Source organism: Cebidichthys violaceus, unplaced genomic scaffold, assembly GCF_023349555.1.
Source record: "Cebidichthys violaceus isolate CVI_PGR_0920_01 unplaced genomic scaffold, fCebVio1.0.p SCAF_12, whole genome shotgun sequence".
Taxonomy (NCBI): domain Eukaryota; kingdom Metazoa; phylum Chordata; class Actinopteri; order Perciformes; family Stichaeidae; genus Cebidichthys; species Cebidichthys violaceus.
The window spans coordinates 12,239,008-12,266,507 of record NW_027176285.1 but is presented as its reverse complement, the minus strand read 5'-3'; the positions used below and the strand labels follow the sequence as shown (position 1 = coordinate 12,266,507).

At 40.3% G+C, this 27,500-nt stretch overlaps 4 protein-coding genes across 6 annotated transcripts in view; 2 read left to right on the top strand and 2 right to left on the bottom strand.

Annotated features, from left to right (window-relative positions):
* Positions 1 to 12,936, top strand: part of clip1b (CAP-GLY domain containing linker protein 1b) — a 29,855-nt gene extending 16,919 nt beyond the window's left edge. For both annotated transcript variants that reach the window (XM_068706431.1, XM_068706430.1), the window contains 8 exons: positions 1,944 to 2,050; positions 6,395 to 6,434; positions 6,651 to 6,694; positions 8,045 to 8,150; positions 8,230 to 8,395; positions 8,482 to 8,534; positions 8,636 to 8,748; positions 9,252 to 12,936. In XM_068706431.1, coding sequence (XP_068562532.1) covers positions 1,944 to 2,050; positions 6,395 to 6,434; positions 6,651 to 6,694; positions 8,045 to 8,150; positions 8,230 to 8,395; positions 8,482 to 8,534; positions 8,636 to 8,748; positions 9,252 to 9,489 — 867 coding nt within the window. In that variant the 3' untranslated portion in view covers positions 9,490 to 12,936. The remainder of the gene's footprint in view (positions 1 to 1,943; positions 2,051 to 6,394; positions 6,435 to 6,650; positions 6,695 to 8,044; positions 8,151 to 8,229; positions 8,396 to 8,481; positions 8,535 to 8,635; positions 8,749 to 9,251) is intronic.
* A 400-nt stretch (positions 12,937 to 13,336) lies between these two features.
* On the bottom strand, positions 13,337 to 20,461 carry bcl7a (BAF chromatin remodeling complex subunit BCL7A). The gene is made up of 6 exons (XM_068706429.1): positions 20,237 to 20,461; positions 17,910 to 17,991; positions 17,705 to 17,801; positions 17,457 to 17,606; positions 16,422 to 16,525; positions 13,337 to 15,562 (listed from the first exon to the last, which is right to left on the bottom strand). The coding sequence occupies exons 1-6, from the start codon at positions 20,326 to 20,328 to the stop codon at positions 15,488 to 15,490; spliced, it is 600 nt and encodes a 199-aa protein (XP_068562530.1). The 5' UTR covers positions 20,329 to 20,461; the 3' UTR covers positions 13,337 to 15,487.
* A 1,903-nt stretch (positions 20,462 to 22,364) lies between these two features.
* eif2b1 (eukaryotic translation initiation factor 2B, subunit 1 alpha) lies at positions 22,365 to 26,077 on the top strand. Of its 2 annotated transcripts, XM_068706428.1 has the most exons (9): positions 22,365 to 22,683; positions 22,773 to 22,874; positions 23,671 to 23,807; positions 23,949 to 24,065; positions 24,522 to 24,634; positions 24,800 to 24,868; positions 24,954 to 25,029; positions 25,680 to 25,805; positions 25,893 to 26,077. In XM_068706428.1, the coding sequence occupies exons 1-9, from the start codon at positions 22,671 to 22,673 to the stop codon at positions 26,046 to 26,048; spliced, it is 909 nt and encodes a 302-aa protein (XP_068562529.1). In that variant the 5' UTR covers positions 22,365 to 22,670; the 3' UTR covers positions 26,049 to 26,077. The 2 variants fall into 2 exon arrangements, with proteins under 2 accessions (XP_068562529.1, XP_068562528.1); XM_068706427.1 differs by having other exon boundaries at positions 25,680 to 26,077.
* Positions 25,397 to 27,500, bottom strand: part of ddx55 (DEAD (Asp-Glu-Ala-Asp) box polypeptide 55) — a 5,808-nt gene continuing 3,704 nt past the window's right edge. The window contains 4 exon segments of the mRNA XM_068705651.1: positions 25,397 to 26,277; positions 26,366 to 26,658; positions 26,745 to 26,913; positions 27,069 to 27,225. Of these exon segments, the coding sequence (XP_068561752.1) occupies positions 26,125 to 26,277; positions 26,366 to 26,658; positions 26,745 to 26,913; positions 27,069 to 27,225 (772 nt within the window). The 3' untranslated portion in view covers positions 25,397 to 26,124.

Genomic DNA, 27,500 nt, shown 5'->3' with positions numbered 1-27,500 from the left:
AGAGAGAGAGAGAGAGAGAGAGGCGACACGCTCTCCATTTCCCTCTCTCAGCCGTGCTCGGCGGGGGATGAGAGCTGATGGTTTATTGATGCCCAGCTTGTTTTAGTGTTTTAGTCCGTGTGTGTGTGTGTGTGTGTGTGTGTGATGCTGTAAAGAGAGAGGAGGGGTGGGGGGTGCATAGCGACATCACTGCTGCTGTTAAACAGGTGAACGTAGCTTTAACATCCAGCAGTGGTGAGCGGTGCAGGTATGGACGTAGCCGCTCTGCATCAGGGTTACTCCAGTAACATCTACTCGCCTCACTACCAGGTAGGACCGTCTGTTGGTGTTTGAAGCTCAGGATTTAAACGTGATCAGTGCAGCAGATCAAAGTGCATTTCACTGAATCTCTGAGCAGGAAGAGACGCTGTTAACTTGTCTCTAATTAGCTCTCATAGATGATTTTTATCGGTGTTTTGATGTGAGATTTTGTGATGGATGTTGTGCTTTTGACCCGAGCAGATAATGTTTACATTCTGCATGTGTGTGTGTGTGTGTGTGTGTGTGTGTGTGTATATATGTTCATATGTGCAGACTAGGGCTCACCGTGGAGCTGTAGATCGTTTCTGAGGTGCTAAAAACTTGCATGCAAAAGCATCCGACAACACGGCTGACGACGTGCAAACAGAAACGTGCTGCAGACGGCTGACGGTGTGAATCAAGTCTTTATTTCATTTTATCTGAAGCCAGCTGCAACAAATGCATTGATTTGAAAGTAATTCATTATTGACTACTGCTATTTTAAAACGGCTGAGATCTCAGCGCCGCACGTGTCAATTTGATGATTCATGAGATGATGAATCCCACATATCTGAACCAATCAAATGAGAAACTAAAAGTTTGCATGAGGAGAAGTTGAAGGACGTGACGTCTTTGGGGCTTTTATTTTTAGTTTCACGTGGATTCATTCTGCTCTTTGCTGACTCGCCAAAAATACATCAATGTGTCGTGTTTTCTTTAAGAATGAACTGCAGTTTCACTCTCAGTGACCCAGAACTCCTCTTGTCTGACTGCAGCTTTTCCTCTGATGTGAAAGCGGTTCAATAGGGTCTGATGTTGGATATATGTGTTTATGGTGAATAGTAGAGCTGTTTTTGGGGGGGAAGAGGAAGCATGTTTCTTCTTTATTTCAGACATTATAGAGATAACATGGAATGAGTGAGAGTGAGATGCAACAAAAGGTCTCTGATTGGACTCGAACCAGGAACCTTCTGGTTCATCGTCTGTGTTTTAACTCCTAAACTTCAGGTCAAAAGTCAAACATTCCAGCTGTTGTAACATGAAGATGTCCTGCCTCTCTTTATCTTGTACAACAACATTGAATGTCTTTGGGTTTTGTACTCTTCGTAGAACAAAGTAAGATATTTGTAGTCTTCCTCCGGATCCACGGACGTCTTTACAAAGCTGTTCTTAATAGGAGAGTTGAAGGGGAGGCAGGTTTCCGAGTCAAAAATCATACTCCTTCTCGAAGAACTCATGAAAACATATTGATAAGTGTGATTCTCTAATGTCTATCGCAAACAAACGCATGGAAATCCTAGAAGAAAAAAGACACTTCCAAACATTTTTAAGTGTTCTTCAGCATCAAAGTCATCCAGTAATGGTGGTCTGTACATCCAATGGTGCACTGCAAACAGGAGCTGCTAATAGATAATTCGGCATACTTTTAATAAAAGTAGATGAAAACGTACCGGATGTGATTACAATCACTGACGAGCAAGATGTTAAATTCACCCAAACCTCCCCTGGAGAAGTAAATCCAGTCCGAACGGGCCTCCAGTGCAACAATACTTTAGCTGTGAATATTTTCAAAGCAAAAGAGAATACTTGAATCCTAAACCTGTGTGTGTGTGTGTGTGTGTGTGTGTGTGTGTGTGTGTGTGTGTGTGTGTGTTCCTCTTCAGCTTGAGGCGTTAAAACAGCAGAACTCTAAATACCAGGAGGAGCTCAGTCTGTCGAAGGAGCGGAGCAGCTCAGAAAACCAGCGAATCGGAGTCCTCTGCAAGGAAATGTGAGTACTGTTGGCTTCTGTGTCTCCTGTAAAGGGCCGCGTGAATGTGGCTCTATTTTAATTGCATTTAAATACACATATAAAAACTATCACTGTCAAATGTGTCATTAAAGTGGCTCCATCTGTAGCTCTCCAGAGAGATGCTTCCACTTAAAAAAATATGCCATAAATTGTTGTGTAAAGCCCATAATTAGCCAAAGGCTGCTATTATGTTGTTATGGATATGATGGTGGAGTACAATGCACGATACACTCTGGTGTGAAATGGCTTCCATCTTTTTCACTGCTCAAAATGTTGTACATCCTTAATGTTTTAGATCTTTAACTACAAATCATATAGACTTTAAATGCATGTTTGTAGTTTTGAGATTTTGGGATGTACATTTCCTTCTCTTTTCATACATGTTGTATTTAACAGGTGTAGATAAAGAAAACTAGACTTTTTAGCTACAGCTAAGAGAGCTTAGCGTTTTACCCGGTGACAGCGCCCAGCACGCATCTACCGGCTGAGGAGTGTTTAGTTAAATTGGTTTATTTACGTTTCAAGTATTATTGCGTTATCGCAGAGTATTGAGTTTGCTATGTGAGTAAGATCACCAAAATAGCAGCAGATTGACATCACAAAGGTTATGAAACATCTAAGTAGCACTGGTTAGACCAACGGTGCCCTTAAAGTAATACTGACACCGATAGAGTACTTCATTTGATACTTTTTTTTCTAGATCTAGGTGCAAAAAGGATCAAATGCAGGTATCGATTGACTGGAGAAGTAACAATAATACTTGGTCCTGAGTTCTTTTCGAGCCCTGATAACCAGCCCTACATGTGACACGTGATTTCACTTTGTGTTGCCTCTTTTGAGTGAACCTCCGTCCTGTTTGTGCCGCTCCTTCCATCTGTGCATGATGCACTGAGCAAAGCCAATTCAGAAGAAAACAAGACAAAACAGGGCCCTTATGTGTTCTCAGAGTGATGTGGATGACACAACTCGAGAGTTTTCATAGAGATGAAATGAATGAAAGAAAAACAAAATGCATTCAGACTGCGAAATGATTTGATGTAAAAGCACTAAATGTAACCGGTGTGGTCCCTTTAAGACCTCTGTGAACAGCTAGATGTATTACAGACTCCTTTCATGGCTGTGTTGGCGTGGCAACAAATTCATTAAAATTTTAATTACCGGCAGAGCTTTGACTGATCGCTCAGCTGAAACAGTTTTTGATGGGAGGTAAAAATACTCTTTTTATTTGACTTTGTTGTGTCTGTGGTGGATCTCCAGCCGGATGTCGAGGCCTGTTTCTAGACCGTGTGTGTGTGTGTGTGTGTGTGTGTGTGTGTGTGTGTGTGTGTGTGTACATATATGTGGTGTCTTTACATCATCCCGCCACGCCTCCCCTGAGTCATCAGAGCCCCGAGCTGTGACGTCAAAGCTCCAGATGGATCTAATTGGCTGAATTATAGTCATCAATATATGTAGCGTCCTGAAGGAGGAGCAGCAGATGGAGATGTCAACAAATATAATAATAGTTCCGGTGAAACAGAAGGAGCGTCTGTATTTCTGTGAATGCCCAATTCATTTTTTTAAAGCTCTGCACAAAGAGGAGTCGTGTTAAACATCCGTTCTCCTCTCAACAATGTGCTCCTCCATCCTTCCTCAGTCTGCTGCTGTTATGTAATCGCTCCGTCTCTCCTCCTAGGACCGCCTGGCTCCAACATGGCGGCTGCTCTCACTGTGACGTCAGAGAGAGTGTGTGTGTGTGTGTGTGTGTGTGTGTGTGTGTGTGTGTGTGTGTGGAATCAATGTGACCTTTGTGGCGTCTCAGAGAGCAGCTGTAAACGGCTCAGATGTGTGTTTTATGTTGTTTTTCTGTGTCACAGCAGGTCAAATCCTGCTTGGTTTGTCTGTTGAAATCAGCTGTTAATATCCCAAAAAATATTTAATTTTATTTAATATTTTTTTGCCGTGTTTATAAAGCCTTTATTTCACAGTCAGAATGATTCTTCACTTAGAAATTATGCCGTCAAACCAAGAGTCGACAGTCATGCTCGCAAGGCTGCACTTCCACACAATGGTGCTTTGAGCTGAGTCCTAACATTAGCATGCTAATATGCTCGCAATGATAACATGCTGATGTTTTGCAGGCGTTATTAGCATGCTAACATTTGCTTATTAGCAGTAAACACAAGGTAGAGCTGAGGCTGATGGGATTCGGGTTAGTTTTGCTCAAAACTAGTAACTAACATGATGATAAGGGATGTTATTACATTTCATGGCAATCCATCTTACAGTTGTGGAGATATTTCTCTAAAAACATGTTAGCCTCGTGGTGGCGCTAAAGGAAATATTACTAGGATTCATCCTCTGGGGAACGTGAATCTCCGCACCAAATTCTATGGCAATCCATCCAACAATTGCTATTTAATTCTGGAAAAGTGGTCAAACAGACCCGAACTAATCGGCGCCGCTTTCAGTTTTCTTCCATGTGTTCTGGTGTAGAAATGAAAGTTTAATTTTCAATTCTCTCTGCAGAGAGGCGGAGCATAAAAACTACAGTAAAACACTGTTAAATTATAGATGATGCATGAATACATTTCCAAAGTACAATTGGAGAAGCGGAGCTCCAGCTGCTTCTGTTTACGCTCAGAGAGAGAATACGAGTGACAGGGACAGCAGTGACGTTTCCTTTACAAAGCGTATGTAATAAACCATATTTTTCTATAGTGCCTTTAAACTCCTCTCTGTTGTGTTTGAGTGGATGCTATGGAGGCATGGCCGATGTAATTACACAGCAGGCAGATAAACATTTCATCCAGCTGCTGCCAGGAGAAGCTATTAGTCACACATAGCGTCTTCCTTTGACACAAATCCTAAGAATGACCTACATGGAGCTAATTTCAATTTCTCCCGCAGAAATCGTTCCGTTCCAGCATCCAAAAATATCCAGGTCCATAAATTCCCAGACAACACAGTCTCTGCGACTGTCTCTGGGTCTAAATGTGATCATATGCTCGGGTTACAGTGTCAGCTTTATCACATCCTGATGGTGTTTTTGCTGCATGCGTGCTGTATCACTGCTGTATCTTTGCAGCACTGCAGAGTGTATGAAAGCACGGTGGGGTTTTACGGCTGTTAAATCCTTTAAGATGTTTAAAATGGGACGATGTAGCAGCAGATACAGACCAACAGATGGCTTTTGATTCTTTGGATTATATCAGTAGAAAGTGCATACAGTACATTGACTTTCAGAATGTAGTCCAAACTGATTCCACTGCTTTTAAAAATGCTCATGAAAAAGGAATTGACCTGAATAAATCTGAAAGAAAGCATTTTTCAGGAGTCTTTGTTTGCTCTAAAGCGGCTTTAATCAATCTCAATTTTCAGCAAAACAAAATATGAAAACATGCTGTACGTGGTGCAGCATTTAGCAGTTAAAGAGAAAGATATTTCCCTCTGGAGGTGGAGACCAAAACCGGAGATGAAGGATTAAAAAGACTTGAATTCATCAGGTCTGCAGGCTCCGGATGCTAATGCTGCTCTGTTCCTGCTGGATGTGTAAATGAGACTTTATAAGTTTTCCCAAAGTGGCCAAAAACTCAGGTGATTATAGCATCATTTAAATTCCATCAGCAGCATATGTTTTTTTGTCTTCAACATCTGGAAGCAAGTGAATGCAGTCTGCTGTATTTGTTTCTTTCAGTGTCTCTAAACACTGCTGTCTCTTTTTTGGGGGAGACAAAGTATTTCTGCAGGAATATGTTTATTTAATATGGTTGCAACTCATTTTATTGGATGCAACGTTAAACTAGGTCTACAATTTACTAGTATCTTTATTATCAGTTCATCTGCTGATCATTTTCTTCAATTAATTGATGGTTTGTTTAGTCTATAAAAGCCAGAATATATCTTCAAATGTCTTGTTTTATCCAACCAACGTTTTTTGTTTTCTACAGATAGCAAATTTTTTAATTTTTACTGAAAAAATTACTTTAACGATACCGGTTATTTTTCTTTAAATCGGCTCATAAATTATTGGACTAGTTGTTGCAGGTGTAAGTGAAACCTTAAAAAGGCTTTGGGGCATTTTCTATTTTCGTTTCACAGAGCAATGCAACTTTATCTGACCTGCTGCAGAACTTTTCAGCTCATAATCAAATCTGACACTTCATATTTCATTTTTCCTCACCAAATCATTTAATTATTTTGTGTGTGTGTGTGTGTGCATGTTTAACAGATGCTAACACATCTGGCTGCACACCAGTTTGAAGCGTACAGCAGCGATGGTGACACGGATGCATCGCAGACTGTTCTAACGTCTCCTCTTCTCTTCTTTCTCCTCTCTCTCAGCGAGGAGCTGAAGCTGGCCTCCCAGAAGTCTCTCGACGAGGTAAAAATGATTGCCGTCATTTAAACAACTTCCTTTAGCTTCCTCCTGCTATAGATCAGAGTTTAAGTCAGAATCGGTGATTTGAGTAATAGGTTTTGGCACAGCGAGGATTTACTCCCCGCTGTGACTGAACTCTTGAAGCTCAGACGGGTTTAGCTTCTATTTAAATGCTTCTATATCTGTGTGTGTGTGTGTGTGTGTGTGTTTGCCTCTCAGCACAATGAGGAGCGCAACAGTCAACAGCCAGACATGAAGACCAGGTAAGACACCGGGACAAGGGTTCCTTATGTGTGTGTGTGTGTGTGTGTGTGTGTGTGTGTGTGTGTGTGTGTGTGTGTGTGTGTGTGTGTGTGTGTGTACTCTTTGTTTCTGTCATGTTCGGCCTTTTGAACGCGCTCTGATGAGCACTCAGGCTCTGATATGTGATCGGAAAGTCACTTTAAGTTGCACACGCTTTAAAAATGTAAAGTTTCACATTGATGTGTGCAGATTTAAGGACATTTTTCATCATTATCAACCTATTTCTACCCTGATAAATCATAAATAACTGATATTGATTAATCTGATTACTGTCTTAATTCAGTGATTAATTGTTAGTAGATGAAGACAACATGTTTTCAGTGATGAAATAAGTACTCAAATCAATTACTTAAGTTAAAGTTGCCGGAAAAAGTAAAAGTATGAAAGTATTAGCAACAAAAGATGTACTTAACCTGTCAGCGTATTATTATTGGATCAATTTAATGATAAATATGTGAGCAGTGCTTACATTTGTAGTGGAGCTAATTTAATCTGCTTTATATACTGTTGGGTGGTTAAATCTTGAAGCTATGAAATTATAAGATAACATAAAATGTACAATATTTGCCTTAAATATAAATACTCAAGTGAAGTACAAGTACTAAAAACTGAGTACAGAGTTTATTCCTGACAGACGTTTTAAAAGTTTCACTTCTATTTGTTTGTTTGATCTTATTTGAATCCGTTTGTAAGTCTGGAGACAAAAGAGAGTTTTTATCGTCTCACCTCTCCGTTATCAGAGGATCAAAACATCTCAAAGTGGGAGTGATGGTCGTGGATCAGAGTTGATATTTAAGATCAGAGCGACAAAGTGAAGGAGCAGCCGACGGCTCCGTGGTGTCGGCCGGAGGGAGACGAGGAGGTGAAGCACAATAATTAGAGCAGAAAGAACGTGAAACAAAGACGGGAGACGTGATTCAGTGAAACGACGTTCATGTCAGGTTTCATCTCTCAAACAGGATGTAACAGAGATGCTGGATGGGTTTAGGAGGCAGGTGGTTAAAGTCAGAGCTCCATTAATCCACTGAGATTAAATTCTTGATTTCTCACAGTTTTGTTACTGTGTTGATGTAAAAATCCAGCGTTATTTATCTATTAAAATTGAATTTATTCTGGAACAATACAGTTTACCAGTGAAGTCAGGCGGATGTTTTACAGTAGTAAGCGATATTTACATGCATTAATATTTAAGGTACCCTATGGACGAACAATCAAACCACACTGAGAACATGATGATTTCACTTGATAAACATTTAAGTTCACCTCTCAGCTGTTTTTGAATGACTCTGAATCTCTTTATTTGTCCACAGAGAAACCATCTCCAATCAGGGGACGGAGGGGGAAGTAAACTTCCAGAAGTCCACCGGAGTCTTAATCTCAGACAAAGACCAGGAGCTGGAGACTCTGAGGAACGAGGTACTCGCTCGTGACTGTCTCATCATTTCTTTTTGAACTTGGCTCCGTCTTTTCTGACCGTTTGAATCCGGCGCTGCAGATCGCCGTGCTGCGAGGAGAGAACGCCGTGGCCAAGACGCTGCAGGCGGCCGTGGAGACGTTGGAGGGAGACAAAGCTAAACTGCAGAGCCGCGTTCACAGTCTAGAGCAAAGGCTCATGGGAACGCAGGTGTCGGAGGGAGAAGACATGGAGGCTCCGCCCTCAGGTGAGGAGACGAGGATCAGAGCGTTCACACCGTTCTGGAGATTCTTCTTCTTTTGTCAACTGTTTTGTTCTCTGATGCTTGTGCAGGCGATGGAGCTCTGGAGCAGCTGAGGCGGGAGAAGGAGTTCGCTGAGGGGCAGGTAAGACCGTCAGACCGTCAGGACGCTTCACAGAACACACCTTCACATCCGTATCTGTGCCCACTGTGAAGGTGATCTGTGTCTCCGTCCGTCTCCCTCAGATCAACTTCCTGAACAGCGTGATCGTGGACCTGCAGCGGAAGAACGAGGAGCTGAAGATCAAACTGAAGAAGCTCGTGCTGGCTGAGTTCAACGGCAACGACGGGACGGACGGGTAAGAAATATAATACATAATAGAAATACACAGTGATGCATTTATTTGTTTTTATGTTGTAAGTTGTACATTTGGTTTTTGGGGATGCCGGTGAAATAAAACAACTGATCGAGGAGGTAAACGCCAGATTTATGGAGAACGATCACACTTGAGAATTAAATAAGAAGATTATATCACTGTTGACTGGCTAAATATGAAGTTTTAGCCAGTCAACAGCTAGCTTAGCTTAGCATAAAGACTGGAAACAGGTTGAAACAGCTAGCCTGGCTCTGTTCAAAGATTATGAAATGCCAAATTTATTTCCCTGCAGGACAATAAGGATTATCTTGTTGTATCGTCCAGCATCTCTAAAGTTCCCTAATTAACATTTCATATTTTCTGTACAAAAACAGAGATTTGTAAAGATGACCCTTTTATCTTTGACACAAACATATTGACTTTTCCAACACTTTATCGAACAAATTTCCAAACTTCTTCAGAATACTCTCCTCTCTGTCGCACAGGTTCGTGGAAGGCGTGTCAAAGCAAAAGGAGAAGAAGGCGACGCCGCGTCTGTTCTGCGATATCTGCGACTGCTTCGACCTCCACGACACGGAGGACTGTCCCACTCAGGCCCAGAGCCCCGACTCGGTACCTCACACCACCTATCACGGCAACCCGGCCGACGAGAGGCCCTACTGCGACATCTGCGAGGCCTTCGGTCACGCCACGGAGTCCTGCAACGACGACCAGACCTTCTAGTAGCTCCAAAAAACAAATAAACTCTTCACCTGCATCTTAAATCCTCCCCTTCTCCTCTCAAACACAGCTCACCTCTTACCAGCCTGACTCACCTCCCTGCAGATCTTTCTCCATATTGTATTTTTATACTGTATTTATGCATATCACTGGTAGCCACCGTCATAAACTGCAACGCGGAACGCTCGTCCAAATATGCTGCTTCGGTGCAATATTGATGTTTATAACGAAAAAAGGAATCCGTCCTCTGCACTCGTCGTTTTTTAACGTTTGTTTCTAAAAATAATTTGGGGTTTATTTGTTATTTAGCGGAAAGAAATGATGCAACTTAATGAAGCACAGTTAAAAATGAAGCACCTCTCCGACTCCACATTCCTGTCTTCTGTATCGCATTCCTCCAGTCTGTAGGGCTGCAGAGCAATCAGAGAGATACTGCCACGTCAGACGTTCTACTTCTTAATGATTAAAAGTTAAAGTCTTAAAGTCTCTCCTCCAGCCTGTCAACCTGCGACGGAGTGTTAGGGCCAAAAGAATTTCAAGAAGTAAGAGGCAACATTTTGAACAACAAAAGAAACAATAACAAATTCATAAATCACAGACAAACATGTTTAATACAGTATATAGTACTGTAGAAATCAAAAAAACCTAAACAATAATTCCAGTTTTTCCTGAACACCAGAATATTTCAGGGTTTAGTCGAGCTATTTCTGTAATAGTTAAATGTGCATGTTTTATAATTTCCTAACAGTCCATATATATTGTACAGTTACTATTTTTACATACTATTTACATACTATATTTATTATATTATAATTAGTACAACCTTTCTCTAAATATTAGGATGTTATTCTCTAATTACAAATTAATTCTGAAAATTATGACTTTGATTTTTATTTTATGACCTAATTCTTGAAACTTTACAACTTTCTGGAAAAAAAATAAAACTTTTATTTCTCAAAATATGAACTTTATTCTTTACATATTGTGACTTTTCTCTCTCTATTACATTATTTCCAAAATATGACATTTTTATTCTCTAAATAGTACTTTATTCTCAAAAGGTTCAGACTTTTCTTTAAATATTCCAACTTAGTATAACAACTTTATTCTATAAACAAAATATTACGCTGTTTTTTAATTCAAATGATCAGTCATTTGTCTTCTTAAGTGGCCCTAATACTCTGTCGTAATCAACCTGAATGTTCATTTATGGAAAATCAGTGATTCTCTGTGAAGTTCAGTCTCGACTTTGGAAATTGTAGCTTCCAAAGTTTCTGGCTTATTTTCTAGAGCTTTCAACTGCATCTCACTGTCCTCCTCAGTGGAGGGAGTTTACTGCAGGGGGGGGAAAAGCCAGTAAGTGGACCTTGACTTAAGGAGGTTTTACACACAAAGATCAGTTCATTAAAATATATTTAGTTTTGTATGAAGTGGCTTTACAACATGTTTATGTTTGACAAAATTATCTCACTGAAAGGTCCGTTTATTAGTTGCTCTGCAGCTTTCGTCAATATCTTAAATCTTTGGTCTTATGGTTTAAACGTTTTTCTGAGCACTTTAAGGACTTCTCGTCTGTCTGTCGGTGTAAAATTTGAGATTTGAAGTTCATCTACATTCGCATGACAGCTTGATGAAAAGCTCCGGAGCAGCTGCTAAATGGACTGCGTGATTGTTTCCTCGCAACACTTTTCCATAAATCATCATGCAGGTTAATATCCTCGAGGATTCGTTGTAGTTAATGATGAAGTTATGTTATTTATTGCCTGATCTTTCACTAACCAGTGATTTATTTAGTTTTATTCCTACAGGGACATAAGCTAGCACTGATGTAAAGGTGTGTAGTCTGTACTAGGACTACTGTAGTGTTTTTGGGCTTTTCAAATACATCTGCCTCAAGTACCGGGATGAAAACTCACCAGATAGAAACTACAGAAGCCTCTACTAACTTAGTTTTGCACTGTCCACTTTAAAAAATTCAGCAGTAAAACAAACTTTAACTTCTAAAGAAAAAGGGATTTTTATCGCGAGGGTCGGTTCCGATTATTTTGCGCGGTCCCGTTTCATAGTGTCCGCTTTAAAGACGATGGTTCAGTTTTGGGAAATATGCGATTTCTGGCAGAGAGTTAGATGAGAAGATCAACTCTCATGTGTGTTTGTGTGTATGCTGAATATGAAGCTAGTCAGAGCAGGTTAGCTTAGCTTAGCACAAAATCTATAAACGGGGAGAAAACAGCTAATTCTTAGCTCTTGTCGCTGCCATGCTATTAAGTTATACATAGTTGTAATTAAATACTGGTAATGTCAAACTTTTTGTCTATATTTGCAGTTTTCACACTCTTTCTATCGCATTTACCGGCACCAAAACAGGAAGGAAGCGGTACATTTTTTTACTTTTATGCTAAAAATCACTAGAAAAACAATGTTTTCGCGTTGCGACACGTTTCTAGCAACGCATGGCGGTGTGACGGTCAACTTTACTTTTTACTTTTTACTACATACTTTTAACTAATTTTAATTTTAAGCTAGAAAGATGTTTAAAAAAAAAGTTCTATTCGGCGTTTTAGTGTCTCCAGAAGGAGCTGCGTTAAGTCTGATAAATTGACTCAAGTGATGTCACTTGAGTCGGCGTCGGTTAAAGTTTGAACAAATTTAAAAAAAAAAAAAAAAATCAGAAAGTTTGGAGTCAGAAAGAAGTAAGAACGACTTTAGGCTAGCGACTCCAGGCTACATTAGCCACCGCTAGCGTAACGCACTCTTGTCGTAAGTCTAGTTGCATTGTGGGTAATGTAGGCACCAGGCACCATATTTCTGGCTCTGCAGCATCAAGTTCTACTTAATCCTAAATTTGAGTGCTCTGATAAATCTATCAGGACTTAACGGACTGATATTACTGGCACCAATCATCTCATCTAACTGTCAGGAAGTAAACGAGCGTATTTCCCTAAAATGTCGAACCGTTCCTTTAAATCGACCGTGTACTATAGCGACGTGTATTTGACCTCTCTCGTTCTTAAGCACAATATTTGGATCATATTGAATCTTCTAGTGTAACAGTGTATTATATAATACGTGATGTGACTAACCGTTGACACGAGTCTTTGTAAATACTAATCGGAGGCTTCCTTCTGATAAATGTGTACACAGTGCCATGAGACAAACGATAGCTTTCTATGTGTACTACATTTTATTTTTCTGCCCTGTTGATAAGATCCATGTTGTATAAGGAGAAGAAGAAAACAGCCCATTTGTAGAGACTTTAAAACATTGTGTACTTTTTAAGTGATGCGTCTAATTATTAGTGTAACGTTTTCTATATGTATTTCAGGCACCGTGTAGGAAGTGGTTTCTAAACTATTTTACAGATGTTGACGTGGTGTAAAATGTCACTGTTTTCTATGTACTGTATACTCCTGAGCAGGCCAATAGAAATACAGAAATACTAAGAAACAAGCTTGTGTTCATGTTTCCTTTTGTCACTCTAGTAGCAGCAGCGGTGGTGGAAGAAGTACTAATACCACAATATACATACATCATTTATATACATATAGTTATACATAGATATGAAATTTAATATATATAAAAAAATATTAAAATGTTCTTATCTTGAAAGTGGCTGTGATTTATGCAGCATCTTCCTAAAAGTTGCCTGTTTCTGCAACCGTGTGTGTACATATATACGTGTATGTTTATATATATATGTGTGTGTGTGTGTGTGTGTGTACATGTATACACACACATACACTGGTTACCACACGCTGAGCCAAAACCTAGTACTTCCATAAGTACTTAGAGTGAATATTTGTAGTATATCTGTACTATCTATAACTCCGTTCAAACAATGAACACAAACAACTTTTGTGAATTTTATTAAGAAAACAAAACCATTGGACATGATAAAAACTGAGCACTACTGATGGAATAAATAAGTCAAACCAAACCATAAATCTGTACAAAGATCTAAAGAGAAACAAATGGTCCCAAGAAAAAAAAAATACAAGATTTAACATCTCACAGCTCTTTTTTTGTTTTTTTAAAACACACAGTTATGAGCAAACTATAAGCAATCGGCTCAATCAGGTGAAAGCTACAACAGAAGTGAGATCTTTATTCTTTTCTTTTTTTAAACTGAGTGTACATAATGCTTTTTTTTTTAATAACTGTTAATGTCAATACAATAGCATTTTAAGTTCCAGCGCTGCTGGACTGGGAATGAGGTATATGCTAATCCATCCTCTGAACCGAGACAGTTGTGTGTTTTATTTCTTTTCTCTCCATCCACGTGAATGCTGATTCTCTGAAATCTGATCAAGTAATTCTGCGTCGTGAAAGTACTTCTGAATAGCCCCTGTTGTGTCATGAAGTCGTTGGTTTGCAGTGATTCAATTGATTTCACGAGTAAATAGTGATGAAACTCAGTCTGACATGGGTGAGGATGTACATTAGAGGTCCCAGGTCTGAATCCGCACTATATATGCATGCATATAGAAATATACATGGATATAAAGTTCAAGTAAGTTGCACAAAAACCGGGCGCTCGATGCCACGCGAGCGGTGTTTGGATTCAGCCGACAGACAGCACCTTGGAGGAGGATCAGAACCAATGAGCTAACGGACTGGACCCCTCTGTCAGAGATAAGTAGTGATACACAGAGATGAGACGTCACGATGGTGGACCAGACGGGGAAAACCAGTCCCCGTCACTGGGCGGGTCCTACTTTAGGAAGGAAACAAACAAAAAGCCACCTGAAGTAGAAACAAACCAGCGAGGGGAACTTTGATTTACGTTTAAAATGTCCAGAAGATAAAAGTTCTTCTGGGTAGTGTTCAAATTCCAGTCTCCAGCTGTTTCTAAAAAGGGATAGCTCGGCAGTTGTTTTTTTTTTGAGGGGGGGGGGGGGGGGGGTTCATGTCGCTACAGCCAGGGGATGGTTAGCTTAGCTTAGCATCAAGTCAGAAACAGCTAATTAAAGCTTCACTAATCAACACGTTAAACCGTATAACAACAGAACATTAGTAGCTGTTTTTTTTGTGGATGGGGGGGTTTCCTTTGGACAGAGCCAGGCTAGCCTTTTCCCTTTGTTTCCAGTCTCTATGCTAAGCTAAGCTAACGACACCAGAGTGGTATCGAGAAATGTTGAACTATCCCTTCAAATAAAAAGCGTTGCAGTTGATTATAAATATTGGAGAATACTAATTAGTGATGATTATAAGGCAAAAAAACTAAACATGGCACCAAAGTTTAAATTCAAAACCTGCTTGACCTGAAACGTAACAACTCAAGGCACAGCTTCAGGATCTACGCTACCTACGCCTGTCTCCACTACTTATCCAAGAGTTCACGTTGACCAGTACCGTCTTCTTCTTCTTCTACGAACCACAAACTAACGTGAAAAATAAAAAACATAAACATGTGAATGGAGAACTCTTCATGGATAGAGAAAAAAGACTTCCACTACAGCAGCAAAAATCTATCTGTGATCGATTGTGACATAACCATAACAGTGCATTGACCCTCCTGAGAAAAAAACCCTAAACGTTTCCTAAACAAATATAGAACATCAGACTAACAGGAGGCGGATCGGGGGGTTGAAGTGACGTGGTCGCTTTAGGGCCGAAGGTCCAGGGAAACCTTTTACAACTGGTCTCAGAGCAGCGGATCAGATCCCCAGTGTTGACTCTCTCTGGTCACAGATGCAGGTCAGGGTCACAAAGGGGACTGTGCCTGCCCCCCCCCCCCCCCCCCCCCCACCCACACACACCTGGTCACAAAGGGGAGCTTCTCTTGGCATTGGTGATAGAAGAAGTGTGGAGAACTGGAAGGAAGCACGGAGGGGGACCAGCGAATAGAGGTAATATCCATTCTCCCTCTGTGGCAGAGGAGTGTGAGGGGACGGGGGGGGGGAGATCCATTAGCCCTAAATTATCTAGAGTTAATGGAGGGAGGTGCAGAGGGAGGGAGGGAGGAGGAGGGAGGGTGAAGGAGAGGAACGACTCCAAACATTTAACTCTCCTCAAAGTCCTGAGACGAAGACTCCGCTTTGCTTTTCTTGGTGGGCGGGGCCTCCTCCTCTAGGTCCTATAATAAAGAAAACATAATAAACATTATTATAATAATAACAACAACACACTTCTTTTGTGAAAACTAGAATACAGTTTGTACAAGATCAGCTACATTCCCACGACTGCATATGCATCATTAAAGGACTATTTAATCCGGGTTCCCACAGCTTCTTAAACACTACATTAAAAGACTTTTAAAAAGGACCAATCCCCTAAAATTCAAGCGCCCAACATGTCATCGTTGGAGACCTGAATCCAGGTGAATTACTGCTCCACCCTGTGAGCTCTCATTGATCTGCTGCATGGAGCCATGTGGACGTCTTTAACGAGCCTCTTTGGTGACCCGCGTGTACGTTTTCCAGCCGTAGCTGAATGTTAGCTTAGCGTTAGCGTTCTCGCCTGCTTGCTGCTGCTAAACAAGGACATGCTGTTATTCAAGGTCTGACTGTGTCTGTGTGACTATAAATATCCACACAACACTCACTGAGTGCCAGCGGAACAGACGTTATGGTTGTAGTCGTAGAAGAGACGTTAGAGCAGCAGATACACAGAAACTACTTTGATTAAATGGCCTCGTACTTTGTTTATTTTTGTCCTGCTTGTGAGATATTTGTCTCTGAGATTTCTGCATCCAAACAAACACAACTGAAATATAATATTGTTTGTGGTGCTCACACCTCTGTTTCCAGGTAATAATAACATCCTGTTTACTGTTGCTGTTCCAAACATCACAGTCAATAGTTTCTACGGGTGTGTTTTTGTGCATTTTAACATCCACAACTTGAGCTAGTGGGTCCTGGGTGTGTGTGTGTGTGTGTGTGTGTGTGTGTGTGTGTGTGTGTGTGTGTGTGTGTGTGTGTGTGAAGTGTTGCTACCTGAGTGGCTTTGCTGTCTGAAGACTCCTTGTCCCCCGAGGACAGACTGTCTCTCTTGGCACTTTGTGCTCTCTCTGAGGTCTCTGATGATGGGGGGGTCTTACCTGAGGAGAGGAACATACAGTATGTTATCACACGGCAGTGAAGAGATCACAGAGGTGACGTGTTGTCTGACACGTTAGTGACACCGTGTGGTGGTGAGGAGGTACTGCACCGTCACAAGGAGTCATGTCAGCCAGAGAGACTCAAACATTTTTACATTTTCTAACCCAAACAATTGATCAGATAGTAAATTCTGCTGCTTATCTTATAATATTTGACAGTGCAAAAGTGTCAAAACACAATATATTTAGACGGGAAACGTTGAAATTTCAGAATTACAGAAAAAAATTAATTGTTAAATAATGTTTAAAGCAAAAACGCAAAAAAATCCACAGGTTCCAGCTTCATAAACTGTGAAATCCTGCTGGTTTTCTCCGTCTTATGTGATAAAATTATGAAGTAATTAATATTTTGTTCAACCAAAAGTTCAATCTAAAGACAGGAACCTTTTTTCTCCATTTTGTGAACCAAAAGATTCATAATGAGAATAATCACAAGATGAATGGATGATGAAAAGGTTCCTTTAGCAGCTGTACTTTAACTTAAGTCCTATTTCCTCACACGTTGTATGTAAAAAGTTTTACTGGATTTAGCATTTTTTCCTTTACGTTAATCTGACAACTTGTGCCGCGTTGAAAGACATGAAATCAACATGTGAAGTTTCCATCAGATTTTTGGGACTTTTAGAGGAAACCAGAGAAAGAAAGTTGACAGTTGAAGCTGTATTTAAATAAGAGGAAGTAGTCCTGTTCTCTCAGTGTGATGCTGTTGGTCCTGACTGAGGCTGGATTAAACTGGCAAAACAAAAACAGGAAGTGGCCGATCAGCTGCTGAACTACCACCTGCTAGACGTCCACTGAGAGAGAAAGTAGATGTGTGGTAACGTTGCGTTACGTGTGTGTGTGTGTGTGTGTGTGTGTGCTGGTGTCTGACCCCGCTTGCTGTCGGGGCTCTGGTCAGTCTTGGCCTCGCTGCTGTCGCGGTGAGACGGGGCGGCGGGCTCCGGGGCCGGGCTGGTGCTACAACTGTTTTCCTGTTTCACTGGGGACGAGTCGGCGATGGAGCTCTGGTTGCTGTTGTCATCTAGAAAAGACACAGAGAGATGGAGGCACTTTAGTTACCTTTCTTTAAATACATTAGTATAATTAGTACAACATTAGTGCGATTGTGTTTGAGTGTACCGTGCATGTCCATCATCCCTGGAGAGGAGCTGTTCTCTGGAGTCGTCAACTCTGAGCCGTATTTCTCATCTTTACCCTTCTTCTTATTCTTGTTCTTCTACAACGAGAGGAAAAGAACAGTGTTGAGTGTTCATTTGTCTTCAACGTGTTACAGATTAAAGCTCCAGTTTGAGGTCACACAGTGTGATGAAGAGGCTGAACTCACGTCATCTGATTTGGGCTCCGTCACTGGAACCCACTTGTAGATGCGGAGAGACGTGTCTCCAACAGTCACCCACTTCTTCTCCCTGTGTCGGAGAGAAACACAAGCACATCACATTATTACCATTCACACTTCTGTATAAATATATAATACATATATAATACAAATCATAGTGATAGGAGTTTAAATGTACGGGCTGCAACTAATTATTTATTCTCCTGATAACTTTTTAAATTAACCACTTAGTTAAAATGGACATTTCATTTTCCCAGATCCAATTATAACATCGTCACATTACTTTATTGTCCCAACAAAACCCAGAGATAATACATTCAAAATGATAGAAAGCTAATTATCATATTTTAGAGGCTGGAGCTAAACAAATTACTTACTTACTTACTGGGAAATATTGTGATTAACGCAGCAGGAGACGTATGATGTTAACAATAAATAGACTCTAAAATCCCAAAGGCTCATTATGTCTCTCAATATAATTACAGTACAGTATATAAAATAATTTTAAGAACATCACATTAGGCTTTAGGAACTGTTTCTGACATTTTATAGACCAAAACGAGTAATTGGGGAAATCATAGGGGAGTAAACAGAAATGAAAATATTTGTTAGTTGCGGCCAAGGAAGTCTTGATTTCCCAGAATCCTAATTTGACATCTTTAAATGTCTGGAACGAGAGGATTTATGGATTTTTTTCATAAAATCACTTCAAAAGAGAAAAATATTTAATTTATAATCAGGTTAACGAATCATTTCAGTCGGGCCGACTAGAAATGACAATAAGACAATAATATAAAATCTAAATAGTCTGTGATTCGTGCTGTAACCAATGTATATTTCCACTATTGATTAAACTACAGATATTTTCTTAATTAATCAAGTGATCAGTTGGTGTGTAAAATATCAGAAATAAAGAATATTCTCAATTGCATATTAAAGTGTCTTATTTTGTTCAATCAACTGTCAGAAACGGTGGAACTTTGGCTTAAAGAAATAACAATGAATCAATCAACTGTTGTATTCAGTAAATTTAATTAAAGTAAAAGTACTATTACTGCAATAAAGACATTAAAGTAAAAGTCCTGCAGTGAAAATGTCACTTAGTAAAAGTATGATTAGCTAAATGTACATGAAGTATCAATGTAATAGCACTCAAAATGTATTTAGTGTTATACTATAGGATATAATATTGTTTTATTATTATCATCACATTTAGCTGGTTGAGCTGAAACAATTGATAACTAGGTTATATTATATGTTGGTACAATATATGTTGTGTACCCTGAAATTTAGTGAAATTAAAGTATAAAGTGGTATATAATGGAAATACTCAAGTAAAGTACAATTACCTTAAAAATATACTTCTTGAGTTTATAAATACTATACCTTTTAAGCTAGTTTAGTAGCATACAGTATTAGCTTATATTTACAGGGGCAGAAAACAAAAGAATACACAACACCCCCAATTTTTTTAAAAATAAAATGTATAAAATAATATATTTGTACCCAAAAGCTTAAAATCAAATTCCACGAAGTCTTTTATTTTCAAATTCAAAAATAAAACCGGTAAATTAACATTATTTTCAAACCACCAACTTCTACTGACTTTGACCTGGGGACGTTTGATTAAACCACCTGATAAAAAAAACAAATTCTGCCACCCCCAGGCGGGGTTACACGCCTAAATCGAACAAATCAATACACCCTCGACATAAACGTGTGTATAATTGAACCGATACGTGTGTATAAAGTGTGTTTTAGTGTTAAACGTTAGGACCGAGTCGCTACGTGTTCAGTTAGCCTACTTCCTCTCTCCCAACCCCCACCTTCCTCCTCTATCAGACCTAAAGGGCGACTCAAAGCGCTTAATTTAAAACTCCCAGACGGACTAAACTACTCCGCCGTCGTCAAATTGTTTCCAAGTCAACAGTTATTTGGAGGTTTTCTGAGGGGGGTAAAAAAGAAAACCCTCCGCCGCGGGAGCTTCACGCGCAAACAAACGGCTACAAGCAATGGCTTCATGTGACTGCATCGAAATGGCTTCTGGGTTCAACCCGTTTTTAGCCGTTAAGAGAGAGAGAAAAACGGCTACATGTTGTATGTCAGCAGCCAGACGACGGTGCTGTGGCGGTGCACCGCACTATAGTGCGCCCCGGTGCACCTGAGCTGCAAGTACATCTGCCGTGAATCTCCCAAATTCTTTAATTTCATCCCTCACTCTCGTCTCCTTCCCTCTCTCCTCCCCCAACAAGCCGAAGCCTTTTTTTTCTCCTCGTTGTTAGATAACGAAGCCCTTTTTTCTTTTCCACTCTTACCATTTTCGTACTTTCTCAATAGCGGCCATAACCCTCTTGATGTCATCTTTCGCCCTGCTCCGGGTCTCCGCTCGGACCGACCTGCCCGACATTGTTGCCGCGGTTGGATATAATATTTTTTTTTTTTTCTAAAAGCTCGCCGGCAGTTCAGACACAATGCAAACAGTACAGAGCGCACAGAGGAGCCACTGCGCATGCGCGGATTGATAGAGCACACAGAGAGAGAGAGAGAGAGAGAGAGAGAGAGGTGGAGCTGCAGCTGCAGTTCTGTCTCCCTGCTGTGTGTCTGCAGGAGAACAAAGAACTAAAAACTACTAGAAGTTTGGGGTGAAACTTTAGGCTTAGATGCTTTATTTAGGTAAAAAAAAAAAAACAGCCATTTATTTTCCCAGATTCAATTATAACATGGTCAAATGACGTGCTTTGTCCCAACAAAACCCAGAGATATTACATTTTAAATTATATAAAGCAAATTATCATATTTTAGAGGCTGGACTTTTGGTTGTGAACCTCCTCGTTGCCACTTCAGGTGATACTAAACCAAACTTGTGTTTTTATACATATTAGTTCAAGCACAAAACAGCGTGTAGACTAAAGTTGTGGCCTATTGGCAGCAACACTATCTTTAAATACAGTAAACACAGCATTTGTTTATTTGCTGTATTCCTATGAAAGGTCTTTCTCTGGGCCTTCTCTTGAAAGCTTGAAGCATGTTTTATATTGTTATATTCTCAATGGAAAGGCTTAAATCTCACCTGTCTTCATATGTAAGATGTCAGAAAGGATGTGACATGACCCAAATAAAGTTCCTATATTCAGCTAGGCTGTTATTTCAGGGGTCACCCGGGGTTTTCGTCGGTCCTCCTACCCGCATGGCACACGGGAGGCGCTTCGGTTGGTTGCAATCTGCAACCTCACCACTAGATGTCTCTAAACTCCACACACTGGCCCTTTATGAAATGTAAACATTTACAAATACATTAGTGTACTGCAGAGTTGGTTCATGAGAGTCACGTCATCTCCTTGGACCTTTGTCTGTTTTACAGCAATATCGGCTCATTTAACCTCATTAGTTCCCGGATGTTAGCAGCGTATACTAGCAGCGCCATAGATTTGCAGCGGAGTGGACTGTTTGTGATTTAAAGAAAGAGATGTTGTATTATCAGCACAACTGATTAAAAATGAACATGTACATTAAAGCATGTTAATGGATTTTCCACCACTACATTAGGAGATTAAGTGAATGTTAACAGATGACACATTAAGAAAATAAATCTTATTGAATAAAGTTAGCAAACACATAACGGTAACACAACAAGAACAAGCTTATGATTTGTAAATTCTGTTTTCTTAAGGCCATTTTATCTAAACATGTAATTAGAGGGATACCAGTTTCTAACTGGGATTTTTTGCATAGTGGGGGGGTTAAATATTTGTATTAAATATCATATAATACAGCTAAATATAAGCTTGAGGCGTGTGGTTGTAGGTGATGGAATGAGCATAGTAATACAAATTAAAACGTAACATATGGTTGAATTATTTTAGGTTTTGTGACTCTTTTGACTATATTAAGTTGCAACTTCTCCAATTAAGAAACATTTAATATTATTTCATGAGTTAGTCCAGCAGCCTCCACTAACGGGTGCCCACAGGAGGAGTTATTGACAGTTACATCATAGGTACTTAATTCAATGTTTATTGTATGTTAATACATGCTAAGTAGGGGGACTTAAAGTGTTTTACCATTTTCTTATTAATAAAACACATAAAACTGCATGTCTGCCTGATGTCTACCCAAAATAAATATGATAAAACTTTATTTACTGTGTAGCAGTTGCAATACAAAGTAGAAGAGCGAAAACTCAAAGATAATAATAATAGTAACAATTGTAATGATAATAATAATAATAATAACAATAATAATAATAATAATAATAATAATAATAATAATAATAATAATAGAAAAAAGTGTTTCCTCATCTAATTTACAAAAGACACAAGTATGAACAATTTTAGCCTAAATATTTTCACCAAAATGTAAATGAATCTCAATATTTCCGACAGCACCTGAAGAGGGCACGACGTTCAGGGTGGAAACAAACGTTCTACGTCATCTCTCCGCGACACGTCAACACGCAGCTCTCAGCTCGTAACGCAGTGTAACTCGGCGAATAGTGACAATACAACTTTCTACACAGACTGAGGATTATTCTGAGGCAGCGTTCAGAAAAGCTGAGCGGACATTGTTGATTTTGAACTGATATTTTGTTTTATTTTGAGTATAATTTGATTTAAACGAAGGCTGCAGGAACACGGAGTCAGCAGATTATTTGGCATGTGCCAAAATATTTGGGTCTGATAGAATTCAGTAAACATTATTTAGTTTTCACACTAAAGACTGCAGCTTTTAGGCTCACTTGTAGGTGTCAGGATGAATGAAGAAGGTAAGTTTGTTTCACGTTTCCCCGTTTCCTCTCATATTTTAAAGGTTGGTGTAATTCTACATGAACCGTGTTGCTTGTGTCTCGGTCAGAGCTGGTGGAGTATTTCAGGGCTCAGATGAGGACAGACCCGGACATGCCCTCCGCTGTGGCCGCTATCCGCACTCTGCTGGAGTTCCTCAAGAGAGACAAAGGTGTGTGTTCATTCACTCCATCATCCATGTGCACCAGCGAGGAAGAAGTACTCCGACCCTTTAGCAGAAAGTACTTAAAGTATGTGAAGTAAAATGATTGGTTGTGCAGTAAAATGTCAGAGTTTTACTATTAAATCTGCTGTTTCTGGATTAATATTAATGCTGCATTCATGTGTCTGTTGCATGTTAACTCCTTTATATCCTGTTGACTAGTTTAATCTACATCAATGCGTCATATTCTATAAGATCATCATGTAGCGATGTAGTACAGTAAAAAGTACATTATGTACCTCTGAGGTGTAGTACAGTAAAAAGTACAATATGTTCCTCTGAGGTGTAGTACAGTAAACAGTACATTATGTACCTCTGAAATGTAGTGCAGTATATAGTACAATATGTTCCTCTGAGGTGTAGTACAGTATAAAGTACAATATGTACCTCTGAAATGTAGTGCAGTATATAGTACAATATGTTCCTCTGAGGTGTAGTACAGTATAAAGTACAATATTTACCTCTGAGATGTAGTACAGTAAAAAGTACAATATCTACCTCTGAGATGTAGTACAGTATAAAGTACAATATCTACCTCTGAGATGTAGTACAGTTAAAAGTACAATATCTACTTCTGAAATGTAGTACAGTAAATAGTACAATATCTTCCTTTGAGGTGTAGTACAGTATAAAGTACAATATCTACCTCTGAGATGTAGGACAGTAAAAAGTACAGTGTTTAGAAGTATCCTGTGTTCCTGGAGGTGAACCAGGGCCTCTTATCTGACCAGCTGTCCCCCTTCAGGTGAGACCATCCTGGGCCTGAGGGAGAGCCTGACGTCGGCCACAGACTGCCTGACCGGAGTGGACTCGTCTGTGGCCGTGTCCTCTGGAGGAGAGCTCTTCCTGCGCTTCATAAGTCTCACATCGCTGGAGCACGAGGTGAGTGGCCAGTATGCAGCTTCAGTAGTTTGACTAAAATAAACGGGTATGTTTCATCACAAAATGTCCTCCCTGGAGGAAAACACCCATCTTGATTTAAAGTTACAAGACTAACTCTTAACTTCTGTCTCTGTCTTTCAGGATCTGTCTCGCTGTAAGAAGGTGATGGAGGAGAGAGGAGAACTTTTTCTGAAGAAGATCTCGATGTCCAGGAACAAAGTCGCTAAACTCTGTCACACCTTCATCAAAGACGGAGCTGTGAGTGTTTCATTTAATGTAGTACTACTACGTTCACTCAAAGTGTCAATCCTTAAGATTTCAGTCCCGGTTGAAGGATAATTTGTATTTAATGAAGAACTATTATACAGTATTTATTTCTGGGAATGTCACCACAGAAACCCAGTTCATAATACTGCAAATACATAAATATCACAATACTTTCGTCAGTGGGCTCCATCACCATTGTGTTACCTCCTTTGGCAGAAGATAGTGACTTAACAAGACATTTATTTAAAGGAACATCTTAAAGATTGCCACTTTAACTGAATGGGAACATCAAACAAATCAGGTGAAATATAAACATTTAGTCTTTTTATCATTTGGAAGGTCACTCGGAGAGAGCGCAGGCCTCTGCCTCACCACTAGATGGCACTAAATCTTACGCACTGGCTCTTTAAGGCGGTGACTGATGTTTTTAAAATGTTCCTCTCTCAGAAAATCCTCACTCACTCGTACTCCAGAGTCGTCCTCCGGGTGCTGGAAAAAGCTGCAGCCGAGAAGAAACGCTTCTCTGTGTACGTGACGGAGTCACAGCCCGACTCAGCCGGGTGAGTGAACACACACACACACACACACACACACACAGTCTGTGTCTGTCTGTCTCTGTCTCTTTCTCTCTGTCTCACACTCACTCACACTCACACACACACACACACACACACACACACACACACACACACACACACACACTCATTGTTTCTTTCTCAGTGCAGGCGACAGATGGCGGACGCCCTGAGAAAGCTCAACGTCCCAGTGACAGTCGTCCTGGATGCAGCTGTCGGGTAAATACATTTATCATGAAGTCAAAAGCAGTGTCATACTTTCATGAACCTTAAACCTGGATGTATTCTGACATCTTCCCCTCAGGTACGTCTTGGAGAAAGTAGACCTCGTTATTGTTGGAGCGGAGGGAGTCGTTGAGAGCGGAGGGATCATCAACAAGGTGAGTTTCAGTGAATCGTCCGGAGCCTTTATCACAAAACAAGCTCATCAAGTATCAATACCACTCTGTGAAATAAGAGTCTTGTATTTAAAGTTTCACCCTGCTGCATCCGTGTTAGCGCCTGTCTCTTTAAGACTCGCCTGTCAAAAAAAGCCCAGTCTGCTCTGATTGGCTGGCAAGAAGAATATGGTGCGCCTTAGCAAAGGTAGCTCTCCATGGGCGGTATATTCTAATGAGTCAGCATGAGGGAAATCCAAATCTGATTGACTTGTTTTATTTCAGTTTCCCAGATGTTTGTGCACAAGTACTGAAAAAGTCTGTTTTTAAATATGTCCCCTTTAAAAAAAAAAGACAGACTAAAAGGTCACTGCTTTAGAGTAGAAGGGACCTCACTTTATTGAAACAAGTTGACTTCATCTCACATCAATGGCAGATTTTTGACAGAAAATAAGACTTAATAATTCAACTTTTTGAGGTGTTTTCAACGTGTTCATCTACAAACACGGTGGAGTAAATAGCTTCTCTGAAATGTAGCGGAGTAAAAGTATAAAGTAGCGTAAAATACAAGTACCTCCAGCTTGTCCTGAGATGCTTTCCACCACTGATCGAGACACAAACAGAGCTGAACGTTTAATCTTGGCTGTTTACAGATCGGCACGTATCAGATGGCCGTGTGCTCCAAAGCTCACAACAAGCCCTTCTACGTGGTGGCAGAGAGCTTCAAGTTCGTCCGCCTCTATCCGCTCAACCAACAGGACGTGCCCGACAAGTTTAAGGTAAGAAAACAGACAAGAGGATTTCACGTCTGGGACTTTGTTTTGTTCTATTTTTTCCTTTTACAAACGTTCTCCCGGCTTCCGCAGTACAAAGCGGACACGCTGAAGACCGTGAAGAACCTGTCGGAGGAGCATCTGATGATCGACTACACGCCTCCGTCCCTCATCACCCTCCTCTTCACCGACCTGGGAGTCCTCACCCCGTCTGCCGTCAGCGACGAGCTCATCAAGCTTTATTTATAACTCAATAAAAAAAAATCCATTTTCATCACAAGGTAAACAAATGTCTCAACGTTTTAATTGAATGCAACACAGCTGCTCACAGCTGCTCCCCGTCCCTCGGTGCTCCTCCTGTTCCGCTCGTTATCTGCTTCTCAAAGTCCTCCTCGCTGATCTGACCTTTCTTGAGCCTCTTGAGGATGCGAGTGTCATTTAAAAGCTCATTCATGTCTTCGTCCTCTATGTCGGAGCCCTGCAGACACGGAAGAAATAAAATGAGGAGTCGTGAATAAATCCAAACCTCTGATGCTGATCATCAGATTTAAAAATGAAAGAAATACCTCCTCGAGCTTCCTCTTGGCGGATCTCTTCTTCCTGCGTTCTTTCTTGGTCTTCTGTTTGGACCAGGATTTATTCTTGATGAAGTTCCTCTTAGGTAAAGGCGTCTTCAATTTCTCCTTCAGCTCGGCGAGCATCTTCTGCCTCTGCTTCTCCCGGTTCTTGTCCTTGTAGCGGATGGTGTCCGTGTCCAGCGTCGTCCTGGTGAAGCCGGGAATCGTCTTCCCCTTCAGCTCGGGCATCTTGGGCATGCGGAGGAGGGCGAAGCCGCGGGCCAAGGTGGCGAAGTTCAGGTCTAGACGGAGGAAAAAGGTGCAGTGGCTGAAATGTTAACGTCTGTGCTTTGTGAAGAAGATGTGAAGTGGCTGTTTTTTTCCCCACCTTTGAGCCTGAAGATGAGGCTGCACTCGTGTTTGGCGTAGGCCTGGACGTACGACACGAAGGCTCTCATGCCGCGGTCGAACATCGCTCGGTCCGCCAGAGACATGGCCTTCACTTTGGGCAGCACGTCCACGACCTCACCTGTGAGGACCAGCTTCTGGAGGGGACACTGAGGACACGACAAGAGACCAATTCATCGTCCAGTGATAATAGAACATCTGCAGTATTGTCAGTAGTAGTCAGCAGTATTTAAACCCATCCAGGAGTAGAGCAGCAATAAAAAAACTTGATGGTTTTAGAGATTTTCTTTTTTTGCAAACTCACTTTCTGGTTGATGGACAGAAAGTTGACGTAGGATTCCTCCATTGGCAGCAGGAAGACGAGGGCGTTGCCATGATTGCCGATACGAGCTGTACGTCCACATCGATGCACAAACGCACTGAAGACAAAGACACAAAAAATAAAAACCACAATAAAACATCTGTGAAATCAGAATCATGAAACTCAATAATCCAGAGCAGATCCACGTTGTTCCATAGAGCTCCATTAAAACACACCAGTGAACCTCACTGGTGTATATATATATGTATGTATATATATATATATATATATGCATATATATATATATATATATATATATATATATACATATATATATATGCATATATATATATATATATATATATACATATATATATATGCATATATATATATATATATATATACATATATATATGCATATATATATATATATAT